Consider the following 16,835-nt stretch of genomic DNA (forward strand, 5'->3'; position numbering starts at 1 on the left):
TACCCTCCGAATTTCCTCTTTTTTCTTCTTTTTTGCAGGCCTGGTGCCTTGACGGACTCACGAATTGTTTCTAACCCATAGATTATTTTCAATCTTATTCTAGATGTACAACAACATCCTCATTTTTCTTTCTTTGTTTGCCGCACTTGCTTCAGTCGATGCTGCGCCTCTTGCTACACGCGGTGACACCGATTTTGTCAAGCAAAATGGGCTTGATGCTCAGACACAGAACCAACAGTTCGCTAGCATGAAGCAAGCAGATTCCTGCCAAGGTGCGTGATTGTTAATGAATGCCCTCTTTCCAACATTCTAATTCAATTCACAGAGGGTAGCGACGCTTGTGTTGATGGCGGTTTTGCTCAATGTATTGGTGGAAAGTGGACGGTGCAGCCATGCCCTGGCGATCTCAAATGCTTTGCCCTCCCTCTCGTCAATAAACCCGGTACTAGTCTATCCTGTGATTTCGAGGCCGATGCTACTGCACGCATTGCTGCTGCAGTTGGTGACACCTCTGCCGGTGGCGCTACACCCTCAAATGTATCCGCTTCTGCTCCTTCACCCACTCCGTCTTCTACAAGCTCTCCCGATCCGTCACTCGGTAACGATAACTCGGAAAATGATGACTGCGGAGACGACGATGAAAGTGTCAGCGACCTTGATACGACCGACGATGTTAGTCTAGAAGGTGAATGTGAAGATGATAATGGCAGTGTCAACGACGATGAAGATACTCTCCCAGCATCCATATCCTCCGTTGCATCTCTTCCTGCATCCGCCTCTGGCACTCCTCTTTCTTCGTCAGCGGCGTCCGCGTCCGCCATTCCTTCAGCTTCTGAACCAAGCGCAACACCACCACCGCTGGCTCCTGCTTCCTCCATTCGTAATCGTCGTCAAGCTATGATTCTTGTTCCTGTACCAGACTCGGCCTCCTCGAGTGACGATCTGTCCACATCTTCTCCATCCGTCAGTTCTAGTTCTCCTGAGGTATCCGGAATCATCTCCTCGACTTCTATCATCCTTCCTATTCCTTCCACTACCCTTGGAAACCCTTCAGTCGGTACTTCCATTACCACTGCATCCCAATCGAATACTCTAATCTCGCTTCCCTCAATCACTCCATCTGGAACTGGCGCCACCTTAGTGCCTCAATCGAGTCCGCTGCCCACCGCTGCGCCCTCTGTTCCTCCAGTGTCAGGAGCTTTCACCGTCACCGTCACTTCCACCGTCACTTCTATCGTCGGTGGAAGTTGTGTGCCTACCTCGAGCGCTTCGATTTCTGTTGAACCGAGCTCTATACCTATTCCTACTTCAAGCATCCCCATTTCTGCTGAAATAAGCTCTACCCTAGACACTTCCGCTCCCACTGCATCTAGCTCTGTTCCTACAGTCACATCAAGTACCTCCATCAGCTCCGGAACGAGCTTTGTTCCTACAGTTTCATCCGGCGCACCCATATCTTCTGAAACGAATACAGGCAACTCCGCAATCAAAGTGAATGGTCTGAGTACCATCACCCTATCCCCTACCCCGTCCTCATCGACGTTCGATATTTTCGGACTTTCTTTCCCGGCCTCTTCGACCACGTCTACTCCGAGTTCTACGGGCACAGAAATCAGTAGCAGCGGCGGGGGCTTTTTCGATTTCAGACCCGTTTTAACTCCCCCTCCCACACCCACACCAACACCTGCCGGCCGCTTGGAAGGGTCTCTTCTGGAGCAACTTACTGCAACTGTGGACAGTTAGTTTACTGGCATGATGCTTCTGATGCTTTCGCTGTTGTTATTGTTGTACTCTTGGCATAAATCATTGATACATCGCGTCGCGTAGCAAATATTTCCATAGCAAGGAGTCAGAAAGCGAGCTATTAAGTTGGCCTTACATATAAACTTCCAGTGTGTCCTCAAATATCCTCTTTAATCAAGTCTGCCGCCTTGATCAAATTGCATAGTCAGGTCGTGAACAGGCAGGCTCGAAAAAATGTATGACCATGCACGCACCTTTTCAGCGATAGCGTAGATAGTACTCTGAAGGTGAGTTCCGAGCTGGAATGGCAAAACCGACGCGTCAACCTAGAGGAAATTCACGCGATGTTATATCAGCCTCTTTTAGAGTACAAGGCTCAGTTGTACGTACAATTCGCAATTTGTCTACACCATAAACCCGTAATTTGTTGTCGACAACACCACCCTCTTCCTTCTTCATCATCGCCGCAGTTCCTACGGGATGGAATGCGGTAGTCACTATAGTCTTGACGTACTTTTCCAAACCTTCTTGAGTGTCCCCATCACTTCCGGGAGCGATTTCCTTTGCAATTACACCATCAAACGCCTTAGTTTTTAAAAATACTTTACGAGAGAACTTCGTTCCTTGCATGAATGTTTGCCAGTCTACTTCATTATCAAAGGCGGATAAATCGATGTCAGGGTGTTTAAAAGCGTCCGAAGAATTGATGTGAATCGATCCGCGCGCGAAAGGGTGAAGGAGTATACCGCAAGCCAACAAGTATCGTTTTTCAGGATCTGGCTGAGCTTGATTAGCGGTTGGCATAAAGACGGGGAAAGTGGCGAATCTGTAGACAAAGACTCAGAATATATTTACAGTTGAAATAATGATAACTTACTCGATATGAGGCATTGTCTCGTCCTTGAGCCACTCCTGTTGGATATTCAATACAGACGGGGGTATCTTGCTGAAAGTGGATTTGCGGGCATGTTCAAGAAGATCTTGGGGTTCTTCGAGCTTTGTTAATGGGATAAAGGCATATGTCATTGTGACCGCTGAGACCTTCTCCTCCGGTAATGTGGCGGAGGGATGATGACCATCGTAACCGGCTTTCATCTCATAAGGCATAGCAATGGCTAAATGGTCCTGACCGAGTGATGGAAAGTAAGATACATGCGACGCCATGAACAGAGAAGCAAACCTCTGCTTGAGTTGTAAGTGATTCAAAGAGGGAGCAGTAAGAGAGGAGCACCCACGGTAGTTCTCCCCAACTCCAGGAAGCTCGACAACAATTGGTATCCCGTATTTGTCAAGTATTTTCTTTTGACCGATACCTTGATGCGTTGAGTTAGCTTGATTGTTCTACAGACACGGGGAAACTCACCAGAAAGTTCCAAAATTTGGGGAGTTTGAATCGAACCTGCAGATAAAATCACTTCTTTCCGAGCTGAGACTACATGCATCTTCCCATCCGTCTCGTAATGAACTCCTTCAGCCACCGGTTTACCGGAAGTGGTATTCATATGAATGCGCGTTACATGAGCCTTAGTGATGACCGTCAAGTTCTGCCGGTGCTTGTTGGGTTCGTAGTATGCCTGTCGGTACATAATATTGGAACATCTGTGAAACGCCTCAAAAAAAAAAAAACAGCTCGGATACTGACACTTGCGGAAGAGACGCGAGTATTTGTCTTGGGATGAAGGGCCATCGCAGACATCCACGACCCCATTGTTTCTCCTCCAGTCTAGTAGTACACGTGTGAATAAAGAGACAGTCTCAGTGGTGAAGGGAGGGGGCTAACGGCGTTGGCATTGTAAGGGACGCCACACTCCTCGAGTGCCTTGTACCATTCATCACGATAGGATATCTTATAAGGTGAAGGCGTGTTGAGGACTGGGCCAGATCCAAAATCTTTCTCGTTCGCTTCAAAGCGATTTTCAGTCAATTCCTCCGGGGCATAGGCGAGAGTGTGAGACTGAAAAGAGGCAGGATAGACACTTGAACAAATGAACACATATATCCTTCACGAAGAATTCTCACCTTGACCATATATTTGTGTATCTCGGTCGAGTTCCATCCTACGTTTCCAATCCTCTCCAAAGCTAGACAGAGTCACTATTGAGCCGTACTCTTTGAAGAAACAAGGAGATGACCAACCATCATATTCACGAGCGGTAGCACTTTCGGATGAGAATATTGAATCAGAAAATGGCAGCTAAAGGTGTAAAGGTAGCTTACCGGTTCAACTGCATCAAGTTGATCTAGTCGGAAATAGTACATGAGACTGTCTGCGGGAAATGTGAGAATGACACTTGCCATGCTTGATCCCCCTAATGCTTTCCCTCTAGATTTGTGTTTTCAGAGACCAGCCGATGGTAAGTCTTCTCTTACGAACCTGGATATCGGTATCATCCTCCCCTCGGAGTGCTTCTGGGGTACACTGAGGAAACTCCAATCGGTCTCCTTGTTAAACCAGAGGTTTTTCACATCCCCTTTTTCAAGTAAGTTGCAAAGCGGCTAAAAGTGGGAGTATGAAATCAACTGACCTGGAACCGAGGCATCGGAGGTGCTTGTGATGTCTCCACCTGCCTCGAGGACGCAGACACTGATGTCCTTCAGTTCTGTGAGTCTAGCAGCAACAACGAGGCCGGCGGTTCCACCGCCAATAATCACGTAGTCAAATTCAGTGGTGGAAACCATGGTCGTGGAGTTCTTTGGTCAAGAAGCCACCATTGTCGACAGGGGTTAAGTACGCTTCAGTTCCTGCTGGTTCTGGCAGCGACTTCCATCAATACAAATAGATGTAACTTATAAGTATCACCCAAACGACCACCGAGGTAAAAGGAGCTAGGGGCCTGCCCCATGGCTCTGTCCCTGCACGGCCCACCCGGTAGACTGAATAGCAGCGTTGCAACATGTTGGGGTGCCAGTGTATTGCAAGGCTCAGGATAAGGCTGTTAGTTCAAGCATTCTGATTTTGTCTCGCAATATTCATCGACTCACGCGATGCATTGATTTCATATACATATACTACACTGGGAGTTGGAAGGCAGAAAACAAGCGACTCAGTAGCTCCAGTATCATGGGCTCTTCAAATATCCTCTTTGATCAAATCTGCCGCCTTCAATTGTATAAATGGATCGTGAACAAACAGGCCTAGAAAAGTGTACAGCCGTGCACGCACCTTTTCAGCGATAGCGTAAATAGTAGTCTGGGGATCAGTTCCAAGTTGGAATGGCAAAATTGATGCGTCAACCTAGCAGAAAATGACATCATGTTGCATCAGTATCTTTCTGAACATGAGACTGGGTTGTACGTACGACTCGCAGTCTGTCCACACCATAAACCTTCAATTTGTTGTCAACGACGCCTCCCTCTTCTTTCTTCATCATGGCCGCAGTTCCCACAGGATGGTACCCGCCAACCAATTGAGCCTTGAGATACTTTTCCAAACCTTCTTGAGTGTCCCCATCACTTCCCGGAGCGATTTCCTTTGCAACCACATCATTAAAAGCTCTTGTTTTCAAATGTACTTTACGAGTCAACTTCGCTCCTTGGACGAAGGTCTGCCAATCTACTTCATTATCAAAGGCAGATAAATCAATGTCAGGGTATTTAAAAGCGTCCGAAGAATTGATGTGAATTGATCCACGCGCAAAAGGGTGGAGGAGTAGACCGCAAACACACAGGTATCGTTTTTCAGGATCAGGTTCAGGTTGATAAGCAGTTGGTAAGAAGTGTGGAATAGTGACGAGTCTGTAGACAAAGGATCAGAATATACTTACTCAAAGCCGAAATAACGACAACTTACTCGATCTGAGGCATTGTCTCGTCCTTGAACCACTCCTGTTGAATATTCAATACAGATGATGGTATCTTGCTGAAATTCGATTTGCGAGCAAGATCAAGAAGAGCTTGGTGGTCTTCAAGCTTCGGTAATGGGACGAACGCACAGATATTTGTGATCGTAGAGATAGTCTCCTCCGGCGACGTCGCGAGGGGATGATGAGATTCGTGACCGGGTTTCAGCTCATACGACATAGCAACGACTAAATGATCCTGAGTGAGTGACGTAAAGTAAGGTACATGTCGATACAATTGATACAGAAGCCAACCTCTGCTTGAATTGTAAGTGATTGAAACAGTGAGCAGTAAGAAAGGAGCACCCACGGTAGTTTTCCCCAACTCCGGGAAGCTCAACAACAGTTGGTATTCCGTATTTGTCAAGTATTTTCTTCTGACCAATACCTTGATGCGTTGAGTTATGCTTTATTGTCTTACAAAAAGAAAACTCACCAGAAAGTTCCAGGATTTGTGGAGTTTGAATCGAACCTGCAGATAAAATCACTTCTTTCCGAGCTGAGACAGCATGCTTCTTCCCATTCGTTTCGTAGTAGACCCCCTCAGCCACCGGCCTGCCGGAAGTGCTATTCAATTGAATGCGTGTTACATGAGCCCCAGTGATGACCGTCAAGTTCTTTCGATGCTTGTTGGGTTCGTAGTATGCCTACGCAAACGTTGAATTAGTCCGTAGTACATCCCGCTAAACAAGTACTCACACTCGCAGAAGAGATACGGGTTCGTGCCTTGGGATGAACGGCTATTGGAGACATCCAGGACCCCATTGTCTCTCCTCCAATCTAGTATATATGTGACTAAAGTAATAGCTCCAGTGATGAAGAGGGCTGACGGCGTTGGCATTGTAAGGGACGCCACACTCCTCGAGTGCCTTGTACCATTCATCACGATAGGTAAGCTTGTAAGGCGAAGGCGTATTGAGGATTGGACCAGATCCAAAATCTTTCTTGTCCGCTTCAAAGTGGTTTTCGGCCAATTCCTCCGGGGTATAGGCGAGAGTTTGAGACTTGGAAAAAAGAAAAAAAAGAAAGATTGAAAACTTGAACAAATGAACAAATGTAGTAGTGACGAAGGGTTCTCACCTTGACCATATATTTGTGTATCTCGGCCGAGTTCCATCCTACGTTACCAATCCTCTCCAAAGCTAGCCGAGGCACTATCAAACCATATTTTTTGAAGGAATGAGGGAATGACAAACCATCATATTCACGAGCAGTAGCGCTGTAGGATTTGAAGAATGAATCAGAGGAATAGCATGCTAAGATTGCGAAGATGGCTTACCGGTTCAGCTGCATCAAGCCGGTCTAGCATAGAAATCTACATGAGGCCTTTCTGCGAGAGAAGTGAGAATGACGCTTGCCATGTTGATCCCCCTAATGCTTTCCCTCTAGAATGGTAATTTCAGAAGCTAGTTGGTGGTTACAAGCCTTCTCTTCACGAACCTAAACATCGGTAAAACTGCGCCTTCGGAGTGCTTCTGGGGTACGCTGAGGAAACCCCAGTCGGTCTCCTTGTTAAACCAGAGGGCCTTTCCATACCCTTTGTTCAAGTAAGTTGAAAAGCGACTGTAGTGGAAGTACGAAGTTAACCGACCTGGAACCGAGGCCTCGGGGGTATGTGTAATATCTCCGCCTGCTTCGAGGACACAAACACTGATATCCTGCAGTTCTGTTAATCTAGCGGCGACGACAAGTCCGGCGGATCCACCGCCGACAATCACGTAGTCAAAGACACTGGTGGCAGCCATGGTAGTGGAAGTCTTGGGCCCAGAATCCAAGCATCGTCGACAGGAGCTATATGTGCTTCGGCTCCTGTTTGGTTGGGCCCCTTTGCGGAGTGGCTTTCATCAAGATGAATGAGTGGCAGTGGACCCTCAAAGTAACTGTCATAACGGGTTTGTACTAAATTCCTGGACGTGGGACTCCTACGGCCCAATCTTTTCCGTAATTTCTCACATTGTCATATGTTTACTGTAACTGTATGTTTACCCTTTCTCACTGAATGAATCATTCTACAACTTTATGATCATCTCAGGTGCAATCAAATCCATTGTCGGGTGAGTGTGTCGGTTGATTTTGACGACGCCACTGCTGAAGTGACCTTTCCCTGAAAAGGAAAACATCCCCGGTTCTCTGGGCAGTTCCAATGGGTGAGATGACGAGAATCATGACGTTCTAACCCCTAGACTCAAAATTTTGGTATAGGAACCGGCTCTATAAGCATTCTATTCTTTAGTTTTCCATATGGACGAAATAGCCAGCCAATGGCTATCCTTAGCCTCGTTTTCTGCATCCTTAACATCATTCTTTTTGTCTCATTCAATGCTTTCACCATTGCGCGTTTCACCCTGGATCCAAAATCCTTCAAAACACTCTTACGACATCCGGCGCTGTGTCTTTTTTATGCGTGCTATCCCATGGGTGCCACTACCATCCTCAATGTAGCGGTCGATGTTGTCTATCATTACTATGGTGTTGGTGGCAGGAATTTTCTTTACTTCATATGGGCGTTATGGTGGATTAACATAGCCATATCTGCAGTATGCTACTGGGGAGGTACTTATATAATGTACGTGCCCACTATTTCCATGTTTTCCCCAATTTAAATTGGATTTTATGCCTGCAGGATTGCGGTCCATGACCATTCCATACCGTCCATGACTGCCGCATGGATCCTTCCTGTTGTCACATTCGTCGTCGCATCTTCTTCCGGGGCTGTGATTGCGCAATCCTTACAGGCGTTCTCCATCCATTCCGCGTTGGTTACCGTCACAGTTTCGGCCTTCATACTCACCGCAGGGCTACTTATGGCATCTATGATGTTGACAGTCTATGTATTGAGGCTAGTCACTCACGGTTTTCCTCCGGGGCTGAGCATCTTATCTGTATTTCTTCCGATCGGAGTAGCTGGCCAAGCAGGTTATTCGGTGTCTCTTATTGGCTCTAATTTCCGAGACCTGCTTCCCTTGTCGTCTTCTCAATCCCCATTCTTTTCTCTTCGCTCCTCCGGAGATGGTATCTTTACATTTTGTACCGCCCTTTCTTTTATACTTTGGGCCTGGGCTGTAATGTGGGTCGTGTATGCAGTCCTTGGACTGGTGCATACATTTAGAAGGACGAAATTTCAGTTCCAATTGACTGCTTGGGGTCTGGTCTTCCCAAATGTGAGTTTGGCAGCATACTAGTCTGGCACAAGATTATTTTTAGCTGATGCGTTATATAGGGCGTCTTCGCGAATCTCACAGTCCACCTCGGAGATCGCTTCGACTCGGGTTTCTTCCACGTAGTGGGCGCCATATATTCTATCCTCACACTAATGCTCTGGTGCTTCGTTGCTTACGAGTCTCTCCTGATGTTCCCTTCTGCTTTCAAGCCCGAGCCATTAAGTAAACAACCGGTCGAGAACCTGGAGAAAGATGTGGAGTCTGCAAAGGATGTCATGCATCGTCAGGTCCACGATTCTACTACCACTCCAACGTACACGTCAAGGACGGTGTCAATTAGCAATGAAGCTAGCTAGCTAATTTATGTTCGTTTGTCTTGACTCGGTTCGCGGCGTTGTTTTCTAACCATCCCCTTTGTTTCAGTATTGTTGCGGATTACCGCTCTCATGAAAGCGACTAGTAATATTGATGGCGATTGGCAGGTCCAAAATTGACAGATTGTCGATGTGGTCCTCATCTATCGCTGGTCTTTTTCAACAATAGTCCATTTTCATTGAACCATTGATCCATAATGGATCACGTCCAGTTCTTTGGCACAAAACGTCGTGGTATTTGTGAAATACCACGCCTGTACCTCATTCATTAAGCCGCGTCAACTCCTTACAAACCATTCCCAGCAGATGCCTCGCATATCTCCTACATCCCACACTTCCTCCACAGAAAACCTCCACCGTTCCATCCTTACGAATTTAGGCCCGGGTTAAGATCCGCGCTGTCTCACGAAAAGCCTATTTGCGTCTCCTTTACGATCTAGCTACCGAGGTCAAGACGTCGCTTTATACATTCTCAAAAAGAAGCATTTCCTCGGTCGTTGCAACCGGGTCTGGATGCGAGCCGGATACCCGAGGTTCACAGGTCATCCCTTCTGTATTGGGGGAACACTCATGTCCTGCTTACTATCAGGAACTCCGTCGGATATAGTCAGAGTCATGGATAGAAATTCGTCTGATGTCTTCTTGCACCACGGAACGTTCCAGTCCAGCCGACAAAGCCTGCTCTCACAATTATGAGGACAAGAGATCTAGAACACACAAGCCCTTGTTTGAGATGCGTCGGCTGGGTGGTGCTTTTTGCGTTGGGCGACTTGATCAAACCTCGTCTTCATCACCTGGGGTGTTCGCAGACCTTAATCTTCCCGGCCTACCACCTATCACCTCTGGGACTTTCCTAATATCCCAGTATCTTGTCTCCCCTCTATAATGATCATCCGGCTTCCCGAGGAGAATGCATATATCATACTGCAGGGTATTCATGTACCTTTACTTGTCATCCTCATATTTTTGTAGCCTTCAACTCGGTTATCGAACTTTGATTTCTATCTTTGAGAGTAATGATATGTGTGAAAATGTTATTACCAAAATCAAGTCGTCTCGCGAAAGCTTGTGATTCTATAACGAAAAACCTTCCGCATGTTGCAGGATGACGACTTTAAAGTATCGAAAATAGATCAAGGAGTCACAAGTCCAATAAGTTCGGTTCTATCATTGAACCGCTACAACAGTCCATCAGTCACCTCTCCTGCTATACGCGCGTCCATGCGGCTGTCGAGTTCTAAACCAGAACTGTGGAGCTCACCAACGCTAGTCTGGGTCCCGCGCTCATGTAAGTAGACAGTGTAACACCCAAACTCCGGGTTCTCAACCCCTAGCGGCTTGACTCCACGTACAAGTGGATGACTGCATCAGAACTATCATGTATATATATATAAGACTTTCTGGAAAGCGACGGCTAGGGATACAAAAAGACTAGATTACTAAAGGGAATGAGCAACAAAGGTGGTAACAGATGTGTGTTGTGTGTATACTCGTACAAAAAATAATATGCCCGAATCTATCTCATCACCAAGAATGCCATCAACCAAAAAAAAAGACAACAAGGAGCAAGGAAAAAGAATTATTGGTTTTTGTTTCAAGTTTTTTTTTGATTATCATACGTGTCGTGATTGAGGGGATACACCAGATTTCGATCGCGACACCCCCGCTCCATTCGGTCGCTGTATGGGCGCGACATAAGAGACACTCCTGGAAGGCTCAAATGTAGAGGTACGGGATAGATACGGCGACGTGGTACTCTTCTGTAAACCCGGGTGGTGAGGGCCAATTGGTGAGTCAGAAGATGATGATGTTGGGGAGGAAAGAGCAGAGTGAAGTGGATCTGAATGGTTGAAGTGCATAAATCCTGGTGGAAAAGAGTATCGACCAAGAGATTCAAGCCTGGTTGGAGAATGCGTCTGTAAAGTAAACGAAGGGTCGAGCTGTCCCAAAGCGGATGAATCCCGAAGTCTGGGAGGAACGGTCGAGTTCCAGGGCGGGCTGACTCCATTATCTGATAGTGGCTGAGGTCGACTGATTGTACTCGAGTTGGATCTGTTGCCCCCAGTGTTGGCTCGCCGCCGTGATAATCCGTCGTAAGAGTAGTCCTGATCGCTAACACCGATCATACCACTCATACTCGCCAGTTCATGAATGTTCAATTCATCTTCCTCCTTCGCAAGATTTTCCAACTCTTGACTTGTCTCTTTGAGCTGATCCTCAAGATCTGGAACCAACGTCTCCAACTTTTCTCGCTTCCCTTTCATCTTCTCGAGTTTATGCGCGAGAATAGAGAGTTCCGCACGCATCTTGTCAAGCCGTTTCTTATCCTTTTCGTCGGCGGACTCTCTTTCCTTTCGTACTCGCTCAGCGTCTTTCTTTACACGTTCATACTCAGCCTCCTTCTCTTCCTTCTCCTTCATTATTCCCGGCAAAGAATTCTCAATTTCTGCTATCTGTTCATCGGTGACACGTGCACCTGCTTGTGTTCGCTTGACAGCTTCCTGTATGGCCAATATTTTCTGCTTTGAACGGGCCTCTGCCGCTGTGTGTTTATCGGCTGCACGTTTCAAGATATCAATCTCTGTTCGCAGTGCTGCATCGGCCTTCTGACCATCGCGCCTGACGGTTTTGATCTGAGATTGCAACGTCTCGCGCTCGGTATGGAGAAGGGAAAGAGTATTATTGAGCTGTGCAAGTCGGTCTTCAATTGTGAAGGGAGGAGGGGCGGGAGGACCATTGATCGAATCTGTGGTATTATGAGGTGCAGTTGGTGCGGTGGTCGTAGCATTGTTATTGATCACAGGTGTGATGGCAGCAATAGACGGCGAAGATGGCGAGGAGGGCTCAGAATCTGTGTCTTTGTGAAAGATGACAAATATTCAATCGCGTGTGGCCGGGAGTGGGAGGGGCGGAACAAGTAGCTTACCTTCCGTGGTGATTTGTCGTCGGAGGTGACGCGTATGAACGATCCCCAAGTCAATGTCATATTGCCTGCCAGGCATTAGACCGTAGATGATGATGATAGCCTCGTCGGCAGGGTCATCGATTCGGATGAAAACGCGCTGCCAGGGTGAGCCATTGACTTTGACTGACAGGCCTTTTGCCAGTGCTTCGGATATGATTGAGGCATGTGTAGGTGCTGGTTCGTCGTTCTCGAGCTCATGTTTGAGATCGACGTCGAGGTCGAGGTCGTCAGAAGACTGGTTGGCGGCGGCAGAAAGCAGAAAGGTGACGGAGACAGAGGTGATTTCTCTGACTATGAGATTGAGGAGGGGGAACCAGGGTCTGATTGCCTGCCAGTTTGAGGTTGGAGAGGAAGAAACGAGGGTGGAGGATGTGCTGGGCACCGGCGACGAGGAAGGATCGTCGCTCATGGTCGACGAACAGAACAGAGTCACAACAAAATCAACACCATCAACAACAACTACATAAGTTATAGTCACAACTTTTTGAACTGATCCTATAACTCGACTGATACTCCACTAACTCGTATTTCTATCGGCGGAGGAGTCGGTGGCACTCACAAACTACTGATAAAAATCGCAGTCTGACTCTGTACCCCTATTCATACGTAGGGCCTCCCCAAACTCTTGGATCGCACACACATCATTCACTAGCACTCCCGGGCAACCTCGCCTCGCGACCAATATCTTGGAACAGTTGTCATACCTTATGAGGGCCTACCTGGTAAAAGAAACTCGGAATGCATTCTTTCAAGCCGTGTTTCTCCTGGCTACTGCTACTCAATGAAGAAACCTTAGGGGTTTTCCGCCACCTATTGAGCAGTCTATCGTGCCTGTAGCTGCTATGGCGGGTAAAAGTCCAAAAAAAAAACAATTTGCAAATCACATCTTTTTGTCAATTATCGCCCACGCCGACCCACTTTCGTTCAACAATGTTTTTTCGTGATCGGTTTCGCTCGCTCGTAGAACCATCATTTCCGAGCCCGAGGTGTAGGGTTCATCAAAGATGAATTCTACTGAGGGTAAGGCAACTGTTTCAAAACCATCAAGGCTGGTTGGAAGACACAATCAAACTGCAGTCGGCTTGGTATTATGCAAATTACACGCGACGGTCGGCCCCGAAGAATATTCTTCATTCCCTATCTCTTCCCTCCTCTCTCCCTCTCTCTCAGATCGTCGATCGAGGATTCGTCATACATCCAACGTCATTCATGATCATAGAAATGACCTATCACACGGGCTAGGATTCCAGAAAGACACATACTAAGTAAGTGTATCTATTTCGAATCAAATATCACATGTCAGTGGGTTTGATGCAGTGGTGTTTAAGTCACTGCGATCTGTTTGGTGGACTGATATTCGGCGAGGCTCTCGCTGAATATCCCAAATCCGAGGATCTTTTGATCAACAACACTCGGAAAGGGTCTCGCTCTCAAATCACTATAGAGCGTAACATCATATGGCACTACGTCTTTTCATTTCTCGTCATAAATACATACAGTACCGTCATCGAATTTCTTTCACTCTTGTGATCAAATCGCCCCATTATCGCCTCAGGTAATCGCTATCCTACTTACTAGGCTGTTCCCAAGTCTCATCAAATCCTACCCCAGCAGTATCCCACGTCGGGGAGCTCGCCTTCTGCCCCACAATCGTCCATCCCATAAAATCCATCATAACACCCGCAGCTCTCACAAACAACGTCCCATCGACTTTTGCCATACCCTTGAACGTCTCCTCAGGTTTATCCGAAGGGCCTTTTGCCGGTCTAAAGGCCCCAATGACTTGTCCAGCAGGAGTGTGTCCGTAGTTTCTGGAAGCATGAATTAAAGTTCGCATAGCTTTGGCGAGATGAAGGTCTGGGTGATGTATTCCGGCGGTTATGAGTGCGGGCCAAGGATCATAGTCTTCGGCGTTCTTGAGATCACCAAGACCGCTAGCCGTGTCGGATTTAGGTCCGAGTACATCCCAGTCGAATGGAGGTCGAGCCTCCAGAGACATTTTTTGAATGAGATCGGCGTTGATAACGGGACGTCCTCTGAGCAATACGTATGTGACCGTGATAGGGACCATATGTCTTAAGAGCATAACCTTTGATCTGGTATTCTTGATGCTAGTCAGGTACGAGTCGAGGAACGCAGAAAAAGTAACGAGATGCATCAAGAAAAAGTCGAGTCGAGTCTCTCGTCCTTCTCTCCCCGTCGCAAACATCAATAGAGTCGCCACCCAAATGAATTCTTCAGCTCTAGCACGTAATTCTTCGTCAGAAGCATCATTGGGAATGGAGAAAGTATATGGTTGGCAAAGGCGTAAAATGTGTTCACCCATGCCGAGTCTTTCGATTTCTCGAGCCCGCACGAAGATGAGTGAGATTTTTTCGTTCTGGTAAGGTGAAGGAGGGATGAGGGTATCGGTGTCGCAAGCTTGGCGGAGGATTTCGAGAAGGGAGGGGCCGGCGGAAGGTTGTTTTCCTGGTCCGGTTGCTACGAAAGGTGCAGTGGCATTGTCGCTTCGAGCAGCAGAATAAGGAAACATTTTTGACATGGTGTCAGCGTGAATAGCTGTTGAGGCTAACCCGTTTGCCACCAACGCATCAATACCGAATTCCAGACCGTACTGACCGAAAATATCAAAAAAGATGGTAGCAGTGTTTTAAGAGGAAAGAAGCATATACCCCAAGGAGAATAAAGGGGTGCATACTGGATAAATCAGACGAATATATTCAGAAATCGGGTGGGTCTAATCTAAATCTAAAGAGACTTACGCGCCACTGAACAAGCGGTCTAGCATGTTCCTGCCGTTGGCGTTGGCTTCAGGTTCAAAGATGTAGGTCTCTAACGCATCCAAAATGCCCAAGCGTTCGATTTCCTGGGCAAAGAACTTTGAATACGAGTTGTATGCCCTGTTATATATATCGCGTTAAATATCTGGGACCATGTGCGTGTGGGAAAGACAACGCACTCTTGTTCACCGAGATTATCAGGCCAGTTGTCTTTGTTCACCACGATATCTTTGTCTTTATCTTCGACTAAGATCGGCCTCTGCATTTGGACTTGTGAGTTGTAAATCTTTTGAATAACTCCAGGTTGGGCGCCCATATCATATGCCGCAAGCAGTCTGATCGACATTAATTATTGAACAACGGCGAGAGGAAGAAGGAAGACTTGCTGGTTGTTCAGGTGATTGTGAAAGCCCCTGGGGTTGAAGAGGGAGTGGTGTTGCTCTGCATCCTCACGTACCAACTTTTCTGCCAATGCTTTGCTTGCTGGAGTGATGCCTGGGAGGTTCAGGAGTCCTCGTTTGCGTATGGAGTATAGACTAGCCATGGGATGATAATCAAGCCAGTAAGTTTCACTGCTACTTATACATAGCTCGTAGCTATAGGGGCAAGGCTTTGTCAGAGGAAATAATGGCCATTACCCAATTCTTAGTCATATCAGCGCCACTAGTGACTGCTTACATTGCGCAGTTGAGTGGCTAACAAGCACTCCGCCATGGTCAAAGCCTCCGACGTCGTCCTCATCCTCGTCGCCATCATCTTCCCCCCCGCCGCCGCGCTCATCATCACCGGCTGCAGCTGCGACTTTCTCATCAACGTCCTCCTCACCTGGTACGTCAGCCAACCCCGCATTCTGTTCGCTTATCTGATTCACTGCTTTCCATCACCAGTTTGGGTTATTTGCCCGGTCATATACATGCATTTTGGTTGATTTACAAGAAAATGCAGGCTGAGGAGAGGTTCGGCCACGATGGATACCGATGTGCGTCCTCACCCTCTCGTCTGTATATATAGCAGCTAATTTGTTTACAGACATTGGTTCTGGACATTACGAGCCTCTCTACAATAATGCGGCACCGCCTATTCCATATCCGCAGCAGCAGCAGCAGCCCATGCCTCAACAGGCTCCACAATACTATGGGTCCACTGACAACCACTAAGCTCAGGACACATACCACAATAGTGTAATCGCTGGTTACAGTTTTGGAACGATTGCTTTCGATACCGATGATTAATTGTGTTTTGTATTTTTTTTAATAGTACTGGACATGGACAAAGTACTTTTAGTGTTTACTACGAATATGGACCTGATGAGCGAGTCAGTAACGAATTCTTCGCATGATATGGTGATAAGTGCCCCTCAGAAGAACATATTTGTCCTTCATAAATAGTTCGGACATATGCTTGTATATAGTTTCAAGCATCATCGGGGTATTGAAGAAAAGAAGACAAGACTCACCACTCACAGGTACAGTACTGGCACCAGACGTCAGTCAAACCGACATTCGGTAAGACCTGCCTAAATCAAGAAGGCGCGAAGAGGTGTGGAGGCTCCAACGCGTAACGAACGTCAGCTTCGGGTCCAAGATTGCGCTCCCCACCAGAATGATGAGCACGACGAGCACCGGCCACACTTGGCGAGCGTGGTCGGGCCACACCGAGCGAAAATCTCACAACGGTGACAGACCTAAAGATAATCGGTAGTCAGCCCAAAAGATCACATTTAGAGAGAAGAAAAAAAAAGTTCAGTTGGTGATGCATGTTACGAGCGTTGGTTCACTCCTTGTGTTTAAAAAGGTCACCGACTCGGGAAATGGATAGGTATCATCATAATAAAAAAAGACGAAAATGAAATGAAAGGGCAAAAAGCAACTTACCATTGACTAGACACATCACGAATCCAAGCACTCTTGTTGACAAAAAATAACATTTTTCGAGTTGATGCATCTCGGATATCACCGCGGTCGGAGTTTGGA

General features: G+C 47.0%; 7 protein-coding genes across 7 annotated transcripts; 3 read left to right on the forward strand and 4 right to left on the reverse strand.

Moving 5' to 3' along the window:
• The first annotated feature begins 1 nt into the window (after window position 1).
• AGABI2DRAFT_187319 (hypothetical protein) lies at window positions 2-1,912 on the forward strand. The gene is made up of 2 exons (XM_006463796.1): window positions 2-272; window positions 326-1,912. Exons 1-2 carry the CDS (start codon window positions 104-106, stop codon window positions 1,741-1,743), a joined length of 1,587 nt encoding a protein of 528 aa, XP_006463859.1. The 5' UTR covers window positions 2-103; the 3' UTR covers window positions 1,744-1,912.
• On the reverse strand, window positions 1,901-4,422 carry AGABI2DRAFT_120653 (hypothetical protein; the record flags this gene model as incomplete). The annotated part of the gene is made up of 13 exons (XM_006463797.1): window positions 1,901-1,930; window positions 1,998-2,069; window positions 2,134-2,569; window positions 2,621-3,056; window positions 3,107-3,317; window positions 3,386-3,466; window positions 3,524-3,697; window positions 3,763-3,824; window positions 3,880-3,902; window positions 3,961-3,983; window positions 4,033-4,066; window positions 4,118-4,214; window positions 4,269-4,422. The coding sequence occupies 13 exons, from the start codon at window positions 4,420-4,422 to the stop codon at window positions 1,901-1,903; spliced, it is 1,833 nt and encodes a 610-aa protein (XP_006463860.1).
• Window positions 4,423-4,813: 391 nt separating this feature from the next.
• On the reverse strand, window positions 4,814-7,327 carry AGABI2DRAFT_120654 (hypothetical protein; the record flags this gene model as incomplete). The annotated part of the gene is made up of 14 exons (XM_006463798.1): window positions 4,814-4,843; window positions 4,907-4,978; window positions 5,043-5,478; window positions 5,534-5,771; window positions 5,828-5,839; window positions 5,893-5,970; window positions 6,019-6,229; window positions 6,282-6,362; window positions 6,413-6,586; window positions 6,663-6,724; window positions 6,779-6,801; window positions 6,902-6,967; window positions 7,023-7,119; window positions 7,174-7,327. The coding sequence occupies 14 exons, from the start codon at window positions 7,325-7,327 to the stop codon at window positions 4,814-4,816; spliced, it is 1,734 nt and encodes a 577-aa protein (XP_006463861.1).
• A 104-nt stretch (window positions 7,328-7,431) lies between these two features.
• AGABI2DRAFT_187321 (hypothetical protein) lies at window positions 7,432-9,099 on the forward strand (the record flags this gene model as incomplete). Its single annotated transcript, XM_006463799.1, has 5 exons — window positions 7,432-7,474; window positions 7,785-8,148; window positions 8,206-8,743; window positions 8,803-8,910; window positions 8,953-9,099. The coding sequence occupies 5 exons, from the start codon at window positions 7,432-7,434 to the stop codon at window positions 9,097-9,099; spliced, it is 1,200 nt and encodes a 399-aa protein (XP_006463862.1).
• A 1,631-nt stretch (window positions 9,100-10,730) lies between these two features.
• On the reverse strand, window positions 10,731-12,491 carry AGABI2DRAFT_120656 (hypothetical protein; the record flags this gene model as incomplete). Its single annotated transcript, XM_006463800.1, has 2 exons — window positions 10,731-11,968; window positions 12,044-12,491. The coding sequence occupies 2 exons, from the start codon at window positions 12,489-12,491 to the stop codon at window positions 10,731-10,733; spliced, it is 1,686 nt and encodes a 561-aa protein (XP_006463863.1).
• A 1,047-nt stretch (window positions 12,492-13,538) lies between these two features.
• Window positions 13,539-15,456, reverse strand: AGABI2DRAFT_187322 (hypothetical protein). Its single transcript, XM_006463801.1, has 5 exons — window positions 15,249-15,456; window positions 15,042-15,197; window positions 14,845-14,982; window positions 14,755-14,779; window positions 13,539-14,696 (listed from the first exon to the last, which is right to left on the reverse strand). Exons 1-5 carry the CDS (start codon window positions 15,404-15,406, stop codon window positions 13,650-13,652), a joined length of 1,524 nt encoding a protein of 507 aa, XP_006463864.1. The 5' UTR covers window positions 15,407-15,456; the 3' UTR covers window positions 13,539-13,649.
• Window positions 15,457-15,535: 79 nt separating this feature from the next.
• AGABI2DRAFT_194553 (hypothetical protein) lies at window positions 15,536-16,761 on the forward strand. The gene is made up of 5 exons (XM_006463802.1): window positions 15,536-15,690; window positions 15,750-15,841; window positions 15,892-16,166; window positions 16,319-16,546; window positions 16,737-16,761. The coding sequence occupies exons 1-3, from the start codon at window positions 15,575-15,577 to the stop codon at window positions 16,017-16,019; spliced, it is 336 nt and encodes a 111-aa protein (XP_006463865.1). The 5' UTR covers window positions 15,536-15,574; the 3' UTR covers window positions 16,020-16,166; window positions 16,319-16,546; window positions 16,737-16,761.
• The last annotated feature ends 74 nt before the right edge of the window (window positions 16,762-16,835 follow it).

Source organism: Agaricus bisporus, assembly GCF_000300575.1.
Source record: "Agaricus bisporus var. bisporus H97 unplaced genomic scaffold AGABI2scaffold_9, whole genome shotgun sequence".
Classification (NCBI taxonomy): Eukaryota; Fungi; Basidiomycota; class Agaricomycetes; order Agaricales; family Agaricaceae; genus Agaricus; species Agaricus bisporus.

Bases quoted from the DNA above. Each gene is read 5' to 3' on its own strand.
- AGABI2DRAFT_187319 (XM_006463796.1), top strand. From the start codon at position 104: ATGTACAACAACATCCTCATTTTTCTTTCTTTGTTTGCCGCACTTGCT. The intron at 273-325 runs GTGCGTGATTGT...TTCAATTCACAG, and splicing joins GCAAGCAGATTCCTGCCAAG to AGGGTAGCGACGCTTGTGTT.
- AGABI2DRAFT_187322 (XM_006463801.1), bottom strand. From the start codon at position 15,406: ATGGCTAGTCTATACTCCATACGCAAACGAGGACTCCTGAACCTCCCA. The intron at 14,983-15,041 runs GTGCGTTGTCTT...TATATATAACAG, and splicing joins GATAATCTCGGTGAACAAGA to GGCATACAACTCGTATTCAA. The intron at 14,780-14,844 runs GTAAGTCTCTTT...TGATTTATCCAG, and splicing joins GACCGCTTGTTCAGTGGCGC to TATGCACCCCTTTATTCTCC.
- AGABI2DRAFT_194553 (XM_006463802.1), top strand. From the start codon at position 15,575: ATGGTCAAAGCCTCCGACGTCGTCCTCATCCTCGTCGCCATCATCTTC. The intron at 15,691-15,749 runs GTACGTCAGCCA...TTCCATCACCAG, and splicing joins ATCAACGTCCTCCTCACCTG to TTTGGGTTATTTGCCCGGTC. The intron at 15,842-15,891 runs GTGCGTCCTCAC...ATTTGTTTACAG, and splicing joins CGGCCACGATGGATACCGAT to ACATTGGTTCTGGACATTAC.